Below are 18,390 nucleotides of genomic sequence, written 5' to 3' on the forward strand. Positions count from 1 at the left end.
CTCACAATATTATAGGTATGAGGAAAATAAAAGTCATATAAAACTTAAAATTAGTGTAATCATCGTAATGGAAAATATAGTCAGTTACAATACACTTACACAAAATGTGCTAAAACACTGCACCAACAATCACTCCTAAAAATATATTTGACCATTTCTGAAAGAGCGTGTGCACATTGACTTTCTAAAAAAAAAAAATTTACTTTGACATTGCGCATAGAAACAATGTCGATGGAATAAAATGTGCAAAACCTGCATATCTATTGCACGCTGGATTCATATGGCGGTGACGTCAAATTACCATCACAGCATACTTTTACCACTTCTGTAATTCAAATAAAAAATATTTTGACATTTCATTCTGATAAAAAATAACCTTATTACGTATGTAATACGAGTAATATTCCTTATAGATTTAAAATATTTGTCAACATATTTTCAAAAACTCAATATGCACACTTCAACCTAACACTAATCTTCATCCATTGCTACTTCCTCTTGTTTCTCTTCCTTCTTCTTCTTCTTTTTCTTTTTCTTGGCACTGGCCTCCGCCTCTACCACCTGCTGGAGCTCATCGAGCGCCTCCTTCATCACTTCTATGTTCTTCTTGGGAATGTCCCCAGTCTCATAGAACTTAAGACGGTCTTCAACTTGCTGCCTTAGTTTTTCACCGAATACCGTTGACTGTGTTTCTGTGAAGACAATTTTAGTGTTACTATTGTATGACTGGGTGAAGGTATGGAATCATGAGCAAAGGTTTTTTAGTATACCAAGTAAGCAAATAGTAAAAACTAACCCCCTTATTCATAGACGTTATTTATCTAAGGTCAGACCATTGCTGTGATAACAAGTCTGTTATTCAGCTTTGTTTATCTGACAACTTGCTGTTTGTTCAGCTTTGTTTATCTGATAGCCAACTAGATTCAAGTTGTATCTAATTATTAGCAAATCACAACGGCCCTATATCTACGCACTGCAAAGGCTGCCATACCGTCAGCACTGAGAAACAGACTTGTTATCACAGCAATGTTCCGTCCTTAGATAAATAAAGTCTATGAATAAGGGGGTAAGAATATGAGCTCCATTAGTAAATATTTTTTGTTCCAACACACAATCACTATGATCGCACAACACAATCACGCGACTGTTGTTGGACAATAATGTCGCACAACTGTTATTACCGCAAGTCGATACACTTCACTTGCGATAGATCAAAGTGTGCATTATAAAATATATCATTACTAGACACTGAGAGCTTAACGAGTTGTTGAAGACGAAGGCGGCAAGATTGGTTTTTAATTTGCACACTAAACAGCACAAGTCATAAGCACAAACAAACAGTGGTGGGGGTGAGCTTGCATATATACAAAGAGATTATATAGTACCATTTAATAGTGACCGCACAGAACATGTTAGCCAATAAACAAGCATCGACTAAGGAACTAATCACGCGTAACATCGACACATTGAACGACATACTAACCAATCACGACTATACTGACGATTCGTGCACCTAAAACTACCCTTCAAGTCATACCAAATACAGGAGGTAACTGACCTGAGAAGCAATCGATCCTAGACGCTATGGAGCACTTATTCGCGAGGTAGCGGCTGATGCGGCCCTTGTTCTTGAGCCCCGCGCGGCCGATGAACGTCGAGTGGTACAGGAGACCGTACTTGGGCGTGTTCGAGCGAGTCTTCAATGCTCTGAACAAAGCTTTCTCAGCACCTGTAGAAATACATGAACATTTTAAATTGGTGCATCACTTCTATAGTATGATTCTGACTATTAGTTTATTGAGTAATTAGAAAATGTATTTCAAACAGATTTAATATGATATAGATGATATCCTCACACAAAAATATAAAATCGGAGAAGGCGCTGAAGACACGCAAAGAGCGTGCGTTGTAATAAAACATGCGTTCACAGATCCTAAGTTATAAAACAGGTTCTTACCGAGGATCTGCAATGTGGATGCCGGGTACTTGGCAAGGCTGGTAAGGGAACCAGCCTTAGAGATAAGCCGCGCGCCCACCTGGTCGCCCACTAGCGTCGTCAGGTTAGGCGCCACAGAGTTCATCTTAGAGTGGAGATACTCTGCTATTTGTTTTCTGTGAAGAAAAAAATACTTTATGGACATACACATTTTTCAAAAAGACAACAAAAGTTGGTTCTAATGGTAATTGGCCACACTTGTAGAATGCTGCATAGAATATTTATCATCCTTCCTATAGTATTTTATAAATAAATGTAACATTTTTATTACCTACCTGTAATTACTAAGTGCAACAACTCTGCCAGCAAACATCTGTATATTAATAAGGTCTACAGGTGATATATCCATGCCCATTGACATCTTGCTGGCGTCCACCACAGCTTGAGCTTTTTCGGAGTCACCAAGGATCTCTGTGAGCGGCTCCAATGACTCTTCTGAGAGGGTTTTACGGTCCTTTATGAATTCAGCACACTTTGTGTACAAGTGGTTCTCGGGAACAATGCTTACAAGCTCTGGGAAGTGGTACGAATACCACTCTCTGTGAACAATTAATAGTTGTTTAAAAACATGATGAAATTTCTTAGACATAACTACCATACTTGTTTATTTCTTTTAGAACATGAAACAATTTGCTCCCATTCCGTGCCTTCTACACTCAAACAAAGTCTTACAGCTACAAACCCACCTAATCCTCATGGAGAATGTGTTGACATCCTTATCAAGCTGATCGAGCAGTGCTATGGACTGGATGATCATGTTGTCCACTCTATGCACGTTGAACTTGACACGTGCGCGGGAGTAGGAGTGGCCGAGACCGAGCTGCGCGACGCTGCACGCCTTGAGGGTCAGACCCTTGATCAGCGCGTGGAAGTGGTGGCGGATACCTGAGGGAGAATTTATATCCATAAATCATATTATAAAACAGGTTTGTTTTGTTCTTGGTGGCGTAGTTGTACTTCATGGGCGGTACGGCAGCGCTCTGATATCCTGGGTTCGAATTCTGGCTCGGGCAAAATGATATTTGGGTTTTCTGCTCTGAATTTGTGCATGATAAGGAGAAAAACTGGCCCCATTTCACATTATGGGACAGAACACCCTTGGCGAAAAGTAGATGCCTTGGTTGCGCCTCTGCATATCTACTCGGGGATAAATGCGTGTTGCGTACTACTGCTCCAATCCTTAAAATACTTTACTACTAATAGAAAGTTACATTATTTTTGAGTATTATAGAGTATAGACTATTACTTATATCTTGGGAACTAATTTTTCCACAGGCGCAGCCACGAGCAGAAACTAGTTTTTAATAAATAGAATTACATCTATCACTTTACAAATTCTAGTAATTTGAATGAATATTTTTGTATTAAAATTAAACTATTTTTCTGATTTTAATGCAGTTTTTATATTTTAATTTTCTGCCTACATTTTGAAGACTGCAGCCTTTGTGGTCCCAGACCACCCATGACCACCACAAAAAAATCCGAAAAATAGTTTAATTTTAATGTCTAACATTTGCATAAACAATGGAAAACATTTTGATAGTGAAAAATAAACACTGCAGAATATGTCTGTAATGATTAGGTATAACAACTTGTCAGTTGTGGCCCTGGAGTTCAGGAAGGAAATAGGCAAACTCTATTACATGGGTGAAGACCTGAGTAAAAAAGCTAGCATATTAATATTTGGTACCTCTTAATATTTCTGGCACAGCACCGGTGTGTGAGCATGGTATCTCTAGAGCTTCGCTGATAGCAGCTCCGAGCTTGGGGTCCAGTACACCAAGAGTGCATTTTCCTCTCTTCTTCTTTTTGGGCAGGGCACCTTCCAGGAACAAGTTTAGATCCTCAGGAATGATACCTGTAAGAAGGAATAGTTTAGGATAAGTTTTTATTGTTGTATGTGATAAAAAATATGTATGGTAGTAATGGCTCAGTCATTGTCTATAGGGGAATTGTCCTAGGGACTAATAAAAACTCTTACATGTTGTAAAAGGGAAGCCATAAGGAAAATATTTTAAAAATAGTTCCTGTATTCTGATTATTTATAAATACACAACAAACATATTATTGAAACAACAAATATATCAGCATGTTGTGATTAAGGCTTTATTAGACAGTGTTAATTTTTTTTTTCAAGTAGTAAACAAACGTTCATGGGCTTTCATAATACTATATTGACTTGAATCCATGTGGGTTTAATATAGAGTATAGTAATACTCCACATATTTAATTATCACAAAATTCACTAAAAACAATGACTATAGATAGGTACAAATTGTTACAATCTTGTATATTTACATCATTTATAAATTCATTTGATACTTTCAAAAGCAATTGTCTTTAAGGTTACTAAAAAAACGTGTCACAAACCTTCAGAAACAGCGTTGATATTCTCAAGAGCGACCACGGCCGACTTGAACGGCTGGAATGCAATCAGCGTTACCACGGAGTTGAACCTCTGCAGATCGGTCACCGACTCCTCAACTTGAGGCAGAAACGCTGAGAGCTCCTCAAACTCTGCCACACGAAATAGCGCGAACCCCGCGCTGTGTTCGAACAACACGTATAACTTACTCTGCAAATAAATACATAATTACACACGTTTCGCTGCACATTTAATTTGTTTTAAGTCAAATGACGCACCATTTTGATATTTTTATTTTATTCTCATTTTCCAGGGGCAACACACGTGTGTTTTGATTGCCCCCCGCGGAAAAATATTTTTAGGTTATGCGTTCAACGCAATGTCTAATGTCTATATTCTCTTTGGTTTAGTCCATGTGTTTGTTTATCGACTGTCAACCAATTCCAATCTTCGTTAAGAAAATGTCTCTGAAATAGTCTAAAATACATATTTCGGTTTATGCCATTAAACTTATTTGCAGTTTTTGGTTCTAAATCCATACTGTATGCATACCTACCTTAGATAATAATCGATATTCAAGTCACCTCCCTATGATCCGGGTAGCGTCAACGGAAATTTTGACATTTAATTTTGAATTTCCGCCAATTTCCGCTTGCGCGTACCTATGTTGAATTGTTGATATTTTTTAAATCGTATAAAGTAAAAAAAAATATCGTACTGAATACCGTCAAGATGGATTGAAACTATTCTGTATATCAAGTGATAATTACGAGTTATGTGCCCAGTGTGAAAATAAGTGATCATGGCAACCATAACTATGCAGCGAGATCTTGTTTTGGTGCTCAAAAAAGAGACGTCTTTAAATATCGGCATACTAAGCAAGCTGAAGCCGATACCTACAGATTTGTCTAACCAAGTGTTTAATGAAAATGCGCTGGATAAACCTACGCAGAACTTTTTCAACCACCTATCGCATTACCTAGTGTCCATAGTGGATCATCAAGTTAGTTCGTCGCTTCCGTGGCCTTTATACGACACGAAGACAGAGAGAGCGTACAGAAACGAGTTGTCCAACTTCATAAGTGACTACAGCAATAAAGGTTTGCTATCTCTAGTAATGTCGTCATATTTGGTAAACCCAGGATGCTATAAGGTAACAATGTTGATGTTCCAACTATCGCAGCTAGCGGTACAGAGGTTGCTTGTATCTAAAATGTGTAAAGACCGCCAGAAGAAACTTTACGACGCTATGACTGCGACTTATAAATCAAATAAGAAAGACAGTTTCTTAGAAGACATTGATCGCGAGACTGAGGTGATGCTACGGAAGTTCTCCAATTATTTACGTAAAAAAGAGGCTATGGAGAAGATTGCGGGCATATTCCGTGACAAAATCACGCAAATGGAGCATACTTTGTCTACATCGGATGCCCAAAAAACTATTGATGATATTGTCGATAAATTTGTCTGTGAACACACTATGGACAAGCATACAAAAGATGAAATACTTAAAATAAAATGTATAAATTCTTCACCAGCTTTTTTTGATGACTGGCTAGCGGATGTAGATGTACAAATAAGTGCAATAGAGCATAAATGGAATGAGAAAATAGGACCGTTTAAAGAATCGTGTGAAACTGTTAGCAGTAATACAAAAGCTTTGATATCCAGGCATATGGGAGAGGTAGATAGGCATACATACATGATAGAGTACAATCATGATACAGATGAAATATGCACTAAAGAGTTGCAGCTGAAAGTTAATTCTGAGCAAAAATATATATTGAAAAATATAGTCAGAGATGATAAATTATATTTCCCCAATTTAATAAGAGGCTTCCTTGTGGCAATATGTTTTGTATTGAAAAATGCTGAAATTAGTGATGATATTTATAAATTCAATGAGTATTTGGACAATGGGAAGAGTAACTTCAACGAGATGGCATCAGCTTTGAAGATCCTACTTGAGCGGGTGAATTCTGCTGAAGAAAGTTTACAGGTGAGTTATTATAAATATACACAGGAGAAATGAAGAGTTTTCACTGTAGTTAACATATATATTATTTTATTCAATGTTTAAATTTGTATTTGACTTATGTAATGAGTGGTGATAGGTCTTTCATATGAGAGAGTCTGCCTGGGTAGGTACCACTGCAATGTCTAATTCTGGGCTTGTGTAATCACTGTTATTTTCTGGCTTGAAACAGAACATTGTAGCCAGTGTAACTACTGGACATAATAAAACTCAACATCTCATGTCTCAGGATGGCGGGCGCAGTGGAATACCAAACAATACTTTGTAATTCAAGGCATTGAATGGTGTTTCTACTGTTTTTATGGGTGGTTGTATAGCTTACCATTGAACGGCAAGCTTGTCTTGTCATTTAAAGCAATAAAAAAAGATTATCTAAGTGTTTTATAAGACTGATAATACCAGCTTATTATCCTATAAAGCAGCAGTGTGACCAGTAGGCTCTGTTGTATTCTAGTTTACAGAACATTAAAAACTTAAGAGTTAAGTGCTATGTAATGCTAAGCACAGGATGGTAACCTGGTGTCAATGAGTCTTTGGCCATCATATGACTTACTACCGAATTTGGCTCAAATGTCTCACCTTACAGAGCTAGCAAATGGATATAATAAAATATAATAACATGATACTTAATATATGTGGCTGTTTCATGGTTCTAAAAAAACATTATTTATTTCAGCCCTCACCACTGTCTTTCACTGACTCCTTGAAACAAACTCCAAAACAAATTTTGGAACTCCCACCTATACCAGACTTATCTGATATAAGGAGCAGCAAGTGCCTTCAGAACCAAATAATTTTCGATACATTTACGCCTTTAAATACATCAAAATATCAGTTCAATTTACTTAGAAGAAAGAACCATTCATTCACGAAACCTCAGCAAATGTCATTACTTGCCACCCCATATCACCATGGACCAAGGGAAGATTTCCTAAAGAGTATTATATCATGTAGAGTAAGCACTTATGACCGTCCAAATGCTAATCACAACTTTTTGAATGCATCCATTATGTCCCATGCTAATAAAGCAAATGAAACTATTGCTGAATGTGGCACAGGTTTCACAAAGCAACAGATTCTGAGATTATTGTCTACTAAAAAGAGCAGCAGTTCAAAGAAGTTCAAACATAGCTTGGAAAGGCCAGATATTAAGATCAAGAAAGGTGGCCTCTTTAATGAGTCTAATACTTCTAGTGAGAGTAATGGTTTATTCAGAAGTTATTCCTCTCCTAATCTATTTGAGAATAGAGAAAAGAGGTCATTTGGAGCTTGCAGAAGACGAAAACTATCTATAATGCCAGAAGACAGTCCCTCAATTTTAGAAGTATCAGGGATTGTTGCTTTGGATAAAGACAGTAACCAATGTACTCCACAACCTAATGATAGTCCCAGAAAGCATGCTGATCCCGAAAATCTTCCAAAAATTTCAATTGCTCCAGATCCAGAACAGAAATTCAATGAAATGGTTAAAGATGTGGAGATAGATTTTATGAAATATGCAATGAAAAATGAATCTACTGATAAAGAAATAAAGACTGAAACACCTAAGAACAATACACAGTTAATAAGAAAAACTAGTTCTTTAGAGAAGATTATTAATAGGTTTAAGAAAGTCAGAGCCAGTGTTTTGCCATTAGAAAAGAATGATGATTCAAGTGATTTCAAAACAATAGTGGAGGAAAAAGAGAATTTGAATGTTGTTAATGTTGATGTTTTTACTGCACATAGAATTCTATTGCCTGACTTGTTGAGTCCAAGTTGCAGTGCACATTCTGTGAGGTCTATGGATTATTTAGACCATATTTGTTATGATATGGATGAGAAAGCCAAGAAGAAACCGCGAGAGAGTCTCGGTACCGCCCTTGGTGTCGACCAAACTTTCTTAGACCAGTTCGAGTTGATAGATTAACACTGTATTTAAGTTTTTATTAAGCACTGCCTTATCAAACAGAATATATTTATGTATGTAATATTTAACATGTTCATTTATAAATTGTAATAAACTAATAATCTGCAATGTCGTTTCTCATGTCTTACTTCGGTTTAGTTTGCGAATCATTTATTAATAGAAAGGAACGACACAGAACTGTAGTAAAACAAAAAAGGTGAGTAAAAATTTTAAAAGGGATGGTCCAAAATTTATCAGAAGAAAATTGCGGGAAGTTACTAAATCGGGAATTTATGAGGCAATGTTTATCTAGTTAGCCTTAGACGGAAACCCGTGTTAGTTTAAAAATATTTATTTTGTGTAAGAAAAGAAATATTTTACATACATGTATACTGTATAATTCTCTATACAGATAGGATATATTTAGGAAAGAAGTAACTCATTCGTATATTTCTCAATACACAGCAGTTGTTACATTTCTTCCACATTGTCTAAGTTGTTTTTGTTTGTAAATAGTATTTTATGAGCATACAAAAAAACTACAAGAAAATGCATAGATTTGGGTTTAGTCATCAGAGAGTGTTGCTTAATTATATATTTTCTTATAAGACCTTAAATGCACATTATACATTGAGCCTACGGATGACATCTTTCCCTTTAATATGGCGTAGTGAAGCAATGATCATGTAATTACAAGCCTCACAGGCTGTATCGTATCTACAGAATATCACTATGGTCCATGAATTCCAAGTTAGAGATTATTTACCAGTTTTGTTTATTTAATAATGAAAGCCGAGTGCTGTGTAGTTGATCATAGGGAATGCGATGAGGAAATTACGAAATAGTGAACGAAAAACAGCAAATTAATATTGTTTTCCATAATTAGAAATAATTGCTAATATAGAACACTAAGGTAAGAGAAAAATTATAGTAACAAAACTTTATTCTTAAACAGCATGATACATCACACAATTAGAATAAGATACGACAATAAAAAATATAGCTCTAAGTTACAGAAGATGCATCACTAAATTATGATCGTTAAAACAAAGATAGCAAATTAAAATGTCTAATTTATCTCATAATAAATAATAATCATGTTAAGTTCTCATCATGTCGGCCAAGTTAGTCCGTAGTTTTGCTGGTCGACCAGGAACAAATTAATTTTCTAATGAGACTAAAGTCCGATTATTCTACTTTCGAAGGACATCATTTTCTTTTTTTACGTTATAATAAACATAATAAAATATTTAACACTTTTTAAAGTTGTAGCAAGTCTATAAAATCTTAGCGTCAGTCTCCGTCAAATGTACCATCTTCTCAGATATCTCCCACAGCTGCCGCGCACGGCTCATGTCGCTTACAGACCTCGAGATAGAACTCTCGCTACAATCCGAGAAGTACTTCCCGCTGACTTTCTCCAACTTCTCATCAACGGCCAGCATTACCGTAGTCTGACAACCCTGCTTCGGCGTTTTGAAGAAGCTTTTAATGATTCCAGCAAGACCCCAGCTAAGAGGAGCCGGGACAGACCTCCAAATTCCTGTGTCTATTAAACCAGGATGCAGGCAATTCGCAGTTACACCTGTACCTTCTAATCTTCTTGCTAGTTCTCTGGTGAACAGGATGTTTGCCTCTTTCGACGCATAGTATAAGAAACCAGGCATAGTATTTACTGGATTTGGATTGTTAAGTTTGAATGAGTAAATTCGGTATAATGAAGAGGCAACAATAACGACTCTAGACGGAGCACTCTTCTTTAGTAAATCTATTAGGAGATGGGTGAGCAGAAATGGTCCGTAGTGGTTGGTTTGCATGGTCATTTCTAAGTCGTCAACTGTTTTGTTCTTTTTGAAGGTTTCAGCGTAGCCTGCGTTGTGGATCAAGACGTCTAGTTTGTTTTCTGTCTTGTTGATATCTTCTGCGAATTCCCTGATAGATGCGAAAGAGCTCAGGTCAAGTTTCTTCACGAACACTTTTTCGTTTTTTGTTATATCGATGATTTCATCTGAAACATGTTAGAAAATATTTCGGTAATATTTACATTCATCTTTCTATTTATTGAAGCTGTCTCTACAAGTCACGTATACATTCATTTTGCAATACTGTAATAAAATCTAATGATAGTAGCTTTCACAGCGGTAAGTAAGAACGTGTTTCTAATGCTTTACCGTTTGCGGCATTTTGGATATGTACTTCATCTTGGTCATAAAAATAAACAACTATTATATACTCACATAATATATAACTATTATTGTTATTCGTGTGATACTATTGTTATAGTTATTTCATATTTTTTTAATATTTAAGTTTTACTATCCTTGTTTTTGATTGCCAAAAAGAAAGTAATGTCGTAAGAGAAGATTCAGGAAGATGATATTTGATGGTTACTTCAGAAATTAGAGTAAAATGGAAGCAATAAGACAAATAGTCATGAAACTAAAACTAAAAAAACCTATACACATTATTATTTTAATTTCTGTAGGTAAAGTATGCTCAAACCTACTTAATACTTCCCCCATCACTCGGTAAGATAGTGCTCAAGCTGCTAAGTTCTAGATATAAAACCGCCGTGGATGCCAACCTATACACCACTGAACCCACCTTTGATCTTCTTCGCCGCTTCTAAATTCCTGCAAGCCATAATAACCTTCGCTCCACGTTCAGCCAGCTCTAAAGCCGTCTCCTTCCCAATACCGCTGGTGCATCCAGTGACAATAACTGTTTTGCCGTCCATCCTCCTGGTGCCGTGGTATCTGCCGCAAGTCAGTTTCACGTAGAGTCTAATAGCGAACAGAAGTCCGACTAGACCGAGGACTGCAAGCGATCCAGTTATGATCAGAACCGGAAACAGCCAGTACAAGTAGTTCGCTTTCCAGGCTTCCGCGACGATCATGACTGGAAAATAAGAGGTAGATAAAAATAGTGATTATAGTACAGTTAAAATATATACTTAGATAAAGATTAGGTAAGTTTAACATATAAAGTAATCTTTGTGTGAGTAGGTATATTTGTATATATATGTAACGTATTGGTCGACTTGTAAAATTTCTTACTATCACTCCATATTTACTGCCGAGTTCGGAACATAATATCGCGTAGTCAAGTAGACGTAGGTACCTACACCTATCGAAAGCCAATTATGTTTTCGGTAGTATACCTAATTCTGGAAAATACGTTTTTTGCGGTTTCTCGATTGGTGCGTGCCTTGAGCTTTGAACCTGCGGACATTCGTCTCGGCACTCCGTTCCACTCTCAACTAGGCTGTAGTTGCTGTTTCTCGAGCTTTACTTTCTTCTAATTTTGTTATGTAAGTCGACGATAGTATATATTTATATATTTTCTATGCTATTTGAAAATGACATCGTTTAATTCTGGCCAGACGTATAATTTATGGAGCCATTATTTAAAACATAAATTCTAAAATTGGATTACTTATATAATACTTATAGTTGAGCGGATTATTTAAACGTGTAGTGGACGGCGGCGAAATCAGTCCTAAGTTCGATTGCTAAATACAGTTTTTGAATTTTTATTTTACGTGCGCTACATTTATTAACTCATAGAAATTGTATATCTATACTATTATATAAAGCTGAAGAGTTTGTTTGAACGCGCTAATCTCAAGAACTACCGGTGCGAATTGAAAAAAGGTTGACTGTTGAATGACCTGATTATCGAGAAAGAGTGTATTACATAACAGTACATATTACATAAGATGTTTTGAAAAACTAAACATATTTAATTTTTATCAATTGTCGAAACAATACTAAGATAGAAAATATCAATTTGAAATTCTAGACTCCGATAACTAGCAAAAAAAATTAAATGACCTCCTTTTATTATAGATATTCCGATAAAAAATTATATATTAGATCTACTATCTATGCTTCCTGAACATGTAGATACGCACTACGCAGTAATAAATTAGTATCTTTTGGCATAGATTAGCACATGATTTGACTCGAGGCACATGTCCAAACAACGCGTTACGAAATGAGTTTCACTTCTATACGATCTATGTATTGAGGTCTCGACCCATCAATGCAACATTGACCTTGCCACGTTTTGTATTCAAACAATGCTTGGATTAAACTCGTTAGCATTTTTACTGAGACTATTGTTACGAAATGATAATAGCCGATGTCCTGAGTTAAATTTCTACTTTTAGGCAATAGGCTCGCCCTGTATCATATTATAGAATAAAATAGTTACACAAGGCTAAAACTAGGTGCACTGGTTGCGATTCTGCCTACCCCGTTGGAGATAAAAGACGTAAGTGTGTGTGTGATTTCTTTACGACTAAACTCTGTATAAGTGTAAGTTATTGATCTGCCAATTTTGAAACACCCAAATTATTACTCACATGGATTTTTGTCTGATTTCTAAACTAAATAATTCTTCAGAACCAAAAATACTTGACGCCTAGCGTTAAAATAATCTTGATTTTATAAAGAATTGCAGTCCTGACTCCTGCGTGCTGCGAAGTGCGTGTTTGATTTACCTCACAAACAGCAGACTCATCTTCGTGCAACAAAATAGCTGATACATTACAGAGATGCATTTGAAAAGGTTACGGGGGCAACCGGACACTAATAACGAATTTAAAAGCAAAATTAAATCGATTAATCCGCTAGTTATAGTAAATTATGTTCATAAAAATACTGTTTTTTTGCAGAAACAAGGTGTTATTAAGTAGTCTAAATTAGTATTTTTTTAAAATAAGGTGTTATGAGCTCTCAGACAAAGGCCTAAAGACTATTCCTTTATAAACTGCAAGCCTAAAGATTATGAGATTTATTTACCACCAGCTCAATGAGACAAAAAATGTTTTGTGTGACCAAACCAGTGCGTGCGCATGTAATCGTTGTTTCCGAATAATTGAATGATCAACATTTTAAAGTATATTTAAACCACGTTAGTAGTGTTAAATTTCATACTTAGTGTCAAAAAAGAAATTAAGTAGTCAACATTTTCTGCAACACTTTAAGGTGGAGGTCATTGCCCTACTTATAGCATTAATTAATAAGAATACAAAGTTTATTTGAACGTACATTTTTTATAAATAATGCAATACTTAATCTAGAGATACCAATTTAATTAAATTTGTTAATTGATCGAAATTTATTATAATTAGAAAGTGTAAGTGATGCCACATCAAAAATCCTATTCTAGGGATTTATTTAATTATTGATAGTGTCAAAAACATATTTTATTCATTATTGACGAAACGCTACTGATACGGATAATATCGATTTGAAAACAAAACCTCCACTTAATCACACGGCAAAAAAAAAATGTAAATGGCTGGCCCTTTAGTCATGAATTGTCTGATAAGTACTAGGTTAACAGGAAGTATACTGTTGGTTTTGATTCCCGTGTAAAATCGTAAGATATGACATTAACGAATCGAGTATTTAATATTTAACTCAACTTTCCAAAGAAAAAGAATATTGACAGACACACGGACAATAATATGATTTTACCTACCTTTTAAGGCATGGAACCCTAAAAATGTCTATATTGTTAGTACCCACAAAAACTAATTGTTTGAATCACTCAATATAATTATGGGAAATCCTCATTTTTGTTGCCGTACTTTTTTGTACGTTCGACGGTAAAGCAAATAATCTCCAATGATGCTAAATAAGGCGGCAATATAAAATACGTGTGCGTTTTTATCCATCTTCCCTTATCAGCAAGAGAAGTAACAATATCCAGATATACCTATTCAATAATCGTTGTATGCATTTTAATATACGAATACAAAATCTAATTGATATTCTCCCACACACCTTATCGTAGACTGAACAATGAGTTTTTGCTTACATTCCCAGCCATGGGCGCTGCCAAGATTACTTTTAGGGAGGTGCATCTGCATCTACATACTATAAATAGGTACTACATAACATATTTTCAAATAAAAATCGCACGGATATTTGTATATTAAGCTAAACCGAAATAAAACCTCTGTTATTTTTATTGTGTTTTGTTCTGAACAGGAGGGTGCACGTGCACCCCCTTGCACCCCCCTCCAGGCTACCATGTTCTCAGACGTTTAACGTAGTCAGTTTGATAATTAAATATTTTCCAAATCCACCCAGCGCGCTGCGGTTCGTGCATTTACCTTTAGAACATCGTCACGATTGTTAAAGTGAGTATAATTATTATTACCGAGATTGATAATGATCATCATGTTTTGTAGTTTCTAATTATAATTAAGAACTAAATGTATTCTCAGTAGATCACATTCTAGACTAATAAATGCTCATTAATATAATCATACACCACGTGTGTAATTATGTTAGAAAGTAGAGATTTTTTTATTATTAGTCAAACCGGGCAAGACGGACTTATCAGTAACATATCTTGTATAATTATTAGATTTACATAATAATAAACGTCGGAAGTGTGTGTGTGCATCGTAATACGACACATGAGTGAAATAATTAGGCCACGTGCTACTGAATATTATGAATATCGTGTGGACTTGACCACAATATATTTGGTTACGTAAACCGAGAACTGACAAACCTACTAATATTATAAATGCGAAAGTTTGTGAGGATGGATACATATGTTTGTTCCTCTTTCACGAAAAAACTTCTGAACGGATTTGGATGAAACTTTACAGTGATATTGGTTATACTGTATACATCATAATAACACATAGACTACAATTTATAAAGATTTTATGTAATTTGGTCATAATATGACGATACATATCAAGTTAGTCGAAAAAAAAGATTGTCCCGCAGAACTCCTTCACGCGAGCAAAAGCTAGTATATTATAATCGAATATTATCTCTATATACTTATAACATTACATGCTAATCACTAATGGTTAGTTCCTTTATTGTTAGTAACAGTCAAAGTTATTACTTTTGTATTATGACGTTTAAGTTGTGGCGTTATTTTAGCACCGTTTGTGGCGTGAGAATTCTTATAACTTTCATTTTGCTGCTGTAGTAAATCTTGTGGGTTTTACTTCAGTATTAATTTTTATTTTTTGTTTATTTGATAGCCTTAAATTAGTTTTGTACATGACGTGTACGTCTGTGTGTTCATTACATTGTTATAAAGGATGCTATTATATTTGCATAGAGCTTAGGGAATCAGTACAGTCATACTGTAATATGACGCCACCACGCTAATTGGCATTCGCATTTGGCTTCAGCATAATTATGTCGAATCTACTAATTATTATATTATCACTTTCTAATAAAAAATAAAAGTAGCGGCGAGAGCCTAGTTGGGCGTGGAACGGACTGCCAAGACGAATGGCCGCAGGTTCAAATCCCAAGGGCACACACCTCAGACTTTTCTAAAATCATGTGTGTATTCTTTGTGAATTTATCGTTCGCTTTAACGGTGAAGGAAAACATCGTGAGGAAACCTGCACATCTGAGAAGTTCTCTATAGGAATTTCGAAGGTTTGTGAAGTCTACCAATTCGCACTAGGCCAGCGTGGTGGTCTAAGGCTTAATCCCTCTCAGTAGTAGAGGAGGCCCGTGCTCAGTAGTGGGCAAGTATATAATACAGGGCTGATATTATTATTATAATAAAAAATAGGCGTATATTAGAATCTTTATGGTTAGTGTTAGAGAGACGCTATGAAACCCTCTTCTCCCCTGTTTTAATTTTCACTTTGCTCTTGTGTTTGTGGGGTCATTATGGGCTATGGTGATGATTTACCATCATCTGACCGATATACTCGTTTCCTTATCTACTCCTACCACTTGAACTTATTCTATTCCAAATGTAGGATTACTATTATAAACTATTTTGAGTACATATATTGCTGGAATAGGTTTGCTTTAATTTTACGGCTGGTAACTTACGTTCCTGTTTGGGGCAAACTGTTTAAGAAAAAACATCAAACAGTATGTCTGACCTGGGTAAGTATATAACATGGAACTTCGCAGTCTAGTAATAGGACCGTGTTTACCCTTGGGCTAGAGAAACGTAGCATCGTGGCGCAAAACAAAGGAGGTGAAAGCCCGCCAAAAAAAGTTATCGGAAAAAGGTGCGCCCAATTTTCTCCCGAACTTTGTACTTATAAAAAAAAAATATGTTTTTGTTGCGAAGGGATGCAGGCGGATATTCGCGCTCTAGCACTTCAAATGGTTAAGATTTTAAGGCCCCCCTGTCCATGACCCAAACACACTACCACTGACCAAACACGATTTCTTCACACGATTGTATAAAACATAGGAAGTATCATAAATATAAATTAGCTTAATTTACTAATATCACTGACTCCAATCGTTTTATCTTGCGGGAGCCAAACCCGCACGATGCACGGTGCTGGTGCAAACTATACTGCGGGCAACTTTACTATTATAAAGTAAATAAGTACGAATATCATTTAATCGCTTGGCCTTAAAATATATTCCTGGAACGTCCCAAGGGAACACTGTATGGGATAAAAACTATCTAGATATCAACACACTACACATAAATCTTTATAAAAAAAGCCGAATCGTTGATATCTACGCGACGTGACAAAACAAAAACTTTCGTATTTATAATTAATGAAATTAAACTCACCTTATTTTTGTCTAGCGATCACTTCACTACGTGGGCCACGTCTAGCTAGCGGCACAGCACTGAGTGCACATTACCACAAACATCTCATATTTTATTTCGCAATCGTTTAGGCGGTGTTCACACTTTCGCGCCATAAACTACGTAACCATAGAAATGTTAGAAAATGTTGGTGATGTTACGAGCGAATGAGTGATGGTGATTTTTATTTATTAATAGAATTTTAAGTAAGCTTACAAACTAATAATAAATACAAATAAAGTAAATTATATTAATTTATTGCAAAATATTTATATTCATTTATTTAATTTGAAATAAGTTTACAGACTAATAATAAATAAAATAAAGTAAATTAAGTATATAGATTTATTACCAATTACAATCCTCCACCGATATGCTATATTCCTAGGTCGCGTGTTTCGTTTGAAAAACACGTTATTTACTCGTTTTTTTTATATGGAGGCAGTAGAGTAACCCCATTACACCAGATGGTAAGCGAAGTGTGATCCAGATCCAGTGTTTGACGATCTGAGGGATAATCATCCCTCACCAGTCGAGACAATTATGCCGGCCTGTTTGAAACTGAATGTAATAGACTAATCCCGGAACGCGACACACTTACGTGGGTTAGTTATGTCGGGTCTTACACCTTGTGTACAGTGGTTGCTACCCAGGTAAATACAAAAACCATACCAGCACAGCAATTGATACAATTTAGTGATACGCTCTGTGCAGCCCCTCCTGAATAACTCTAAGTACGCTAAAAATTGCTAAACAAATTCCAGTAAGAATAAAACTAGCATTTCTAGTAGACTGCAAAACAATGAAAACCATTGTAAAACGTCATTGATTTAAGTATGTAAGTAAATGGATTCGCTAAGAAAGCAATAAAACTTGCACAATGGTAGGTAATTGCATAAATGTAGCCGAAACGATTGACGCTATAGATACAAGCCGTGCCTAGTGTAGGGATATACCTATAGTTATTGACCTATGATCTCAATTTAATTTTATAAGTATGTTACAACCTAAAAGTTTGTTTTAGTTCATAAGGAAAATTGTATTTATGGTTTATTTGGTAAATTAATAAAACAATTAACAATAAACTTCTGTAACGAAAATTGTGTAAAATAGGTGTCTATTTTCTTAAAAGGTTAACAATCTGCGCAGGCGCTTATGAAAATACAAACAGTACGAAAGGTAGAAAGTTTATGTCGATAAAACGTGACGAGAGTGTTGTTTATTATTTTAAGGGCCTAGCTTGCCCAGAAGGTACCTATAAGTACTTAGGTACCAAGGTACTGTAGGTAATGGATACGACCTATGCCTCAGGAATGGACTCTACATACTCTACAAAACATAACGTTTCCTAGTACAGTCGGTTAAAACACATTATCTCAACCGATAAAGAAAGTGCGGTTTTCTACATAATGTGATCTAACATACGCTTCTCATGACCAGGCTGGAACGGTCCACGACGTTGCATCTATTTATACAAGTCTCGAAGACTTTATGGTGTAACTGAGGTCTTGTTAAATTGGTTTTGTGTGAAGCTTAAA

At 35.7% G+C, this 18,390-nt stretch overlaps 3 protein-coding genes across 4 annotated transcripts; 1 reads left to right on the top strand and 2 right to left on the bottom strand.

Annotated features, from left to right (window-relative positions):
- Positions 1 to 38: 38 nt before the first annotated feature.
- Positions 39 to 4,808, bottom strand: LOC115447100 (nucleolar protein 56). Its single transcript, XM_030174030.2, has 8 exons — positions 4,640 to 4,808; positions 4,367 to 4,571; positions 3,687 to 3,854; positions 2,683 to 2,881; positions 2,272 to 2,535; positions 1,958 to 2,112; positions 1,559 to 1,729; positions 39 to 692 (listed from the first exon to the last, which is right to left on the bottom strand). The coding sequence occupies exons 1-8, from the start codon at positions 4,640 to 4,642 to the stop codon at positions 472 to 474; spliced, it is 1,386 nt and encodes a 461-aa protein (XP_030029890.1). The 5' UTR covers positions 4,643 to 4,808; the 3' UTR covers positions 39 to 471.
- A 166-nt stretch (positions 4,809 to 4,974) lies between these two features.
- Positions 4,975 to 8,368, top strand: LOC115447099. Its single transcript, XM_030174029.2, has 2 exons — positions 4,975 to 6,360; positions 7,073 to 8,368. Exons 1-2 carry the CDS (start codon positions 5,164 to 5,166, stop codon positions 8,303 to 8,305), a joined length of 2,430 nt encoding a protein of 809 aa, XP_030029889.1. The 5' UTR covers positions 4,975 to 5,163; the 3' UTR covers positions 8,306 to 8,368.
- A 761-nt stretch (positions 8,369 to 9,129) lies between these two features.
- On the bottom strand, positions 9,130 to 16,908 carry LOC115447109 (retinol dehydrogenase 14). 2 transcript variants are annotated; one of them, XM_030174041.2, is made up of 3 exons: positions 16,835 to 16,908; positions 10,889 to 11,182; positions 9,130 to 10,292 (listed from the first exon to the last, which is right to left on the bottom strand). In XM_030174041.2, the coding sequence occupies exons 2-3, from the start codon at positions 11,178 to 11,180 to the stop codon at positions 9,562 to 9,564; spliced, it is 1,023 nt and encodes a 340-aa protein (XP_030029901.1). In that variant the 5' UTR covers positions 11,181 to 11,182; positions 16,835 to 16,908; the 3' UTR covers positions 9,130 to 9,561. The 2 variants fall into 2 exon arrangements, with proteins under 2 accessions (XP_030029901.1, XP_030029902.1); XM_030174042.2 differs by lacking the exon at positions 16,835 to 16,908 and adding an exon at positions 12,651 to 12,757.
- Positions 16,909 to 18,390: the final 1,482 nt, after the last annotated feature.

The sequence above is a fragment of the Manduca sexta genome, chromosome 18, assembly GCF_014839805.1.
Source record: "Manduca sexta isolate Smith_Timp_Sample1 chromosome 18, JHU_Msex_v1.0, whole genome shotgun sequence".
NCBI lineage: Eukaryota > Metazoa > Arthropoda > Insecta > Lepidoptera > Sphingidae > Manduca > Manduca sexta.

What these genes read in the sequence shown, in the direction of transcription:
- LOC115447100 (XM_030174030.2), bottom strand. An exon ending in ACATTCTCCATGAGGATTAG is followed by an intron (nt 2,536 to 2,682) that starts GTGGGTTTGTAG and finishes AATTGTTCACAG; the next exon opens with AGAGTGGTATTCGTACCACT. An exon ending in GTTGCACTTAGTAATTACAG is followed by an intron (nt 2,113 to 2,271) that starts GTAGGTAATAAA and finishes TTTTCTTCACAG; the next exon opens with AAAACAAATAGCAGAGTATC.
- LOC115447099 (XM_030174029.2), top strand. Translation starts at nt 5,164, where the DNA reads ATGGCAACCATAACTATGCAGCGAGATCTTGTTTTGGTGCTCAAAAAA. An exon ending in CTGCTGAAGAAAGTTTACAG is followed by an intron (nt 6,361 to 7,072) that starts GTGAGTTATTAT and finishes TATTTATTTCAG; the next exon opens with CCCTCACCACTGTCTTTCAC.
- LOC115447109 (XM_030174041.2), bottom strand. Translation starts at nt 11,180, where the DNA reads ATGATCGTCGCGGAAGCCTGGAAAGCGAACTACTTGTACTGGCTGTTT. An exon ending in AGCGGCGAAGAAGATCAAAG is followed by an intron (nt 10,293 to 10,888) that starts GTGGGTTCAGTG and finishes AACATGTTTCAG; the next exon opens with ATGAAATCATCGATATAACA.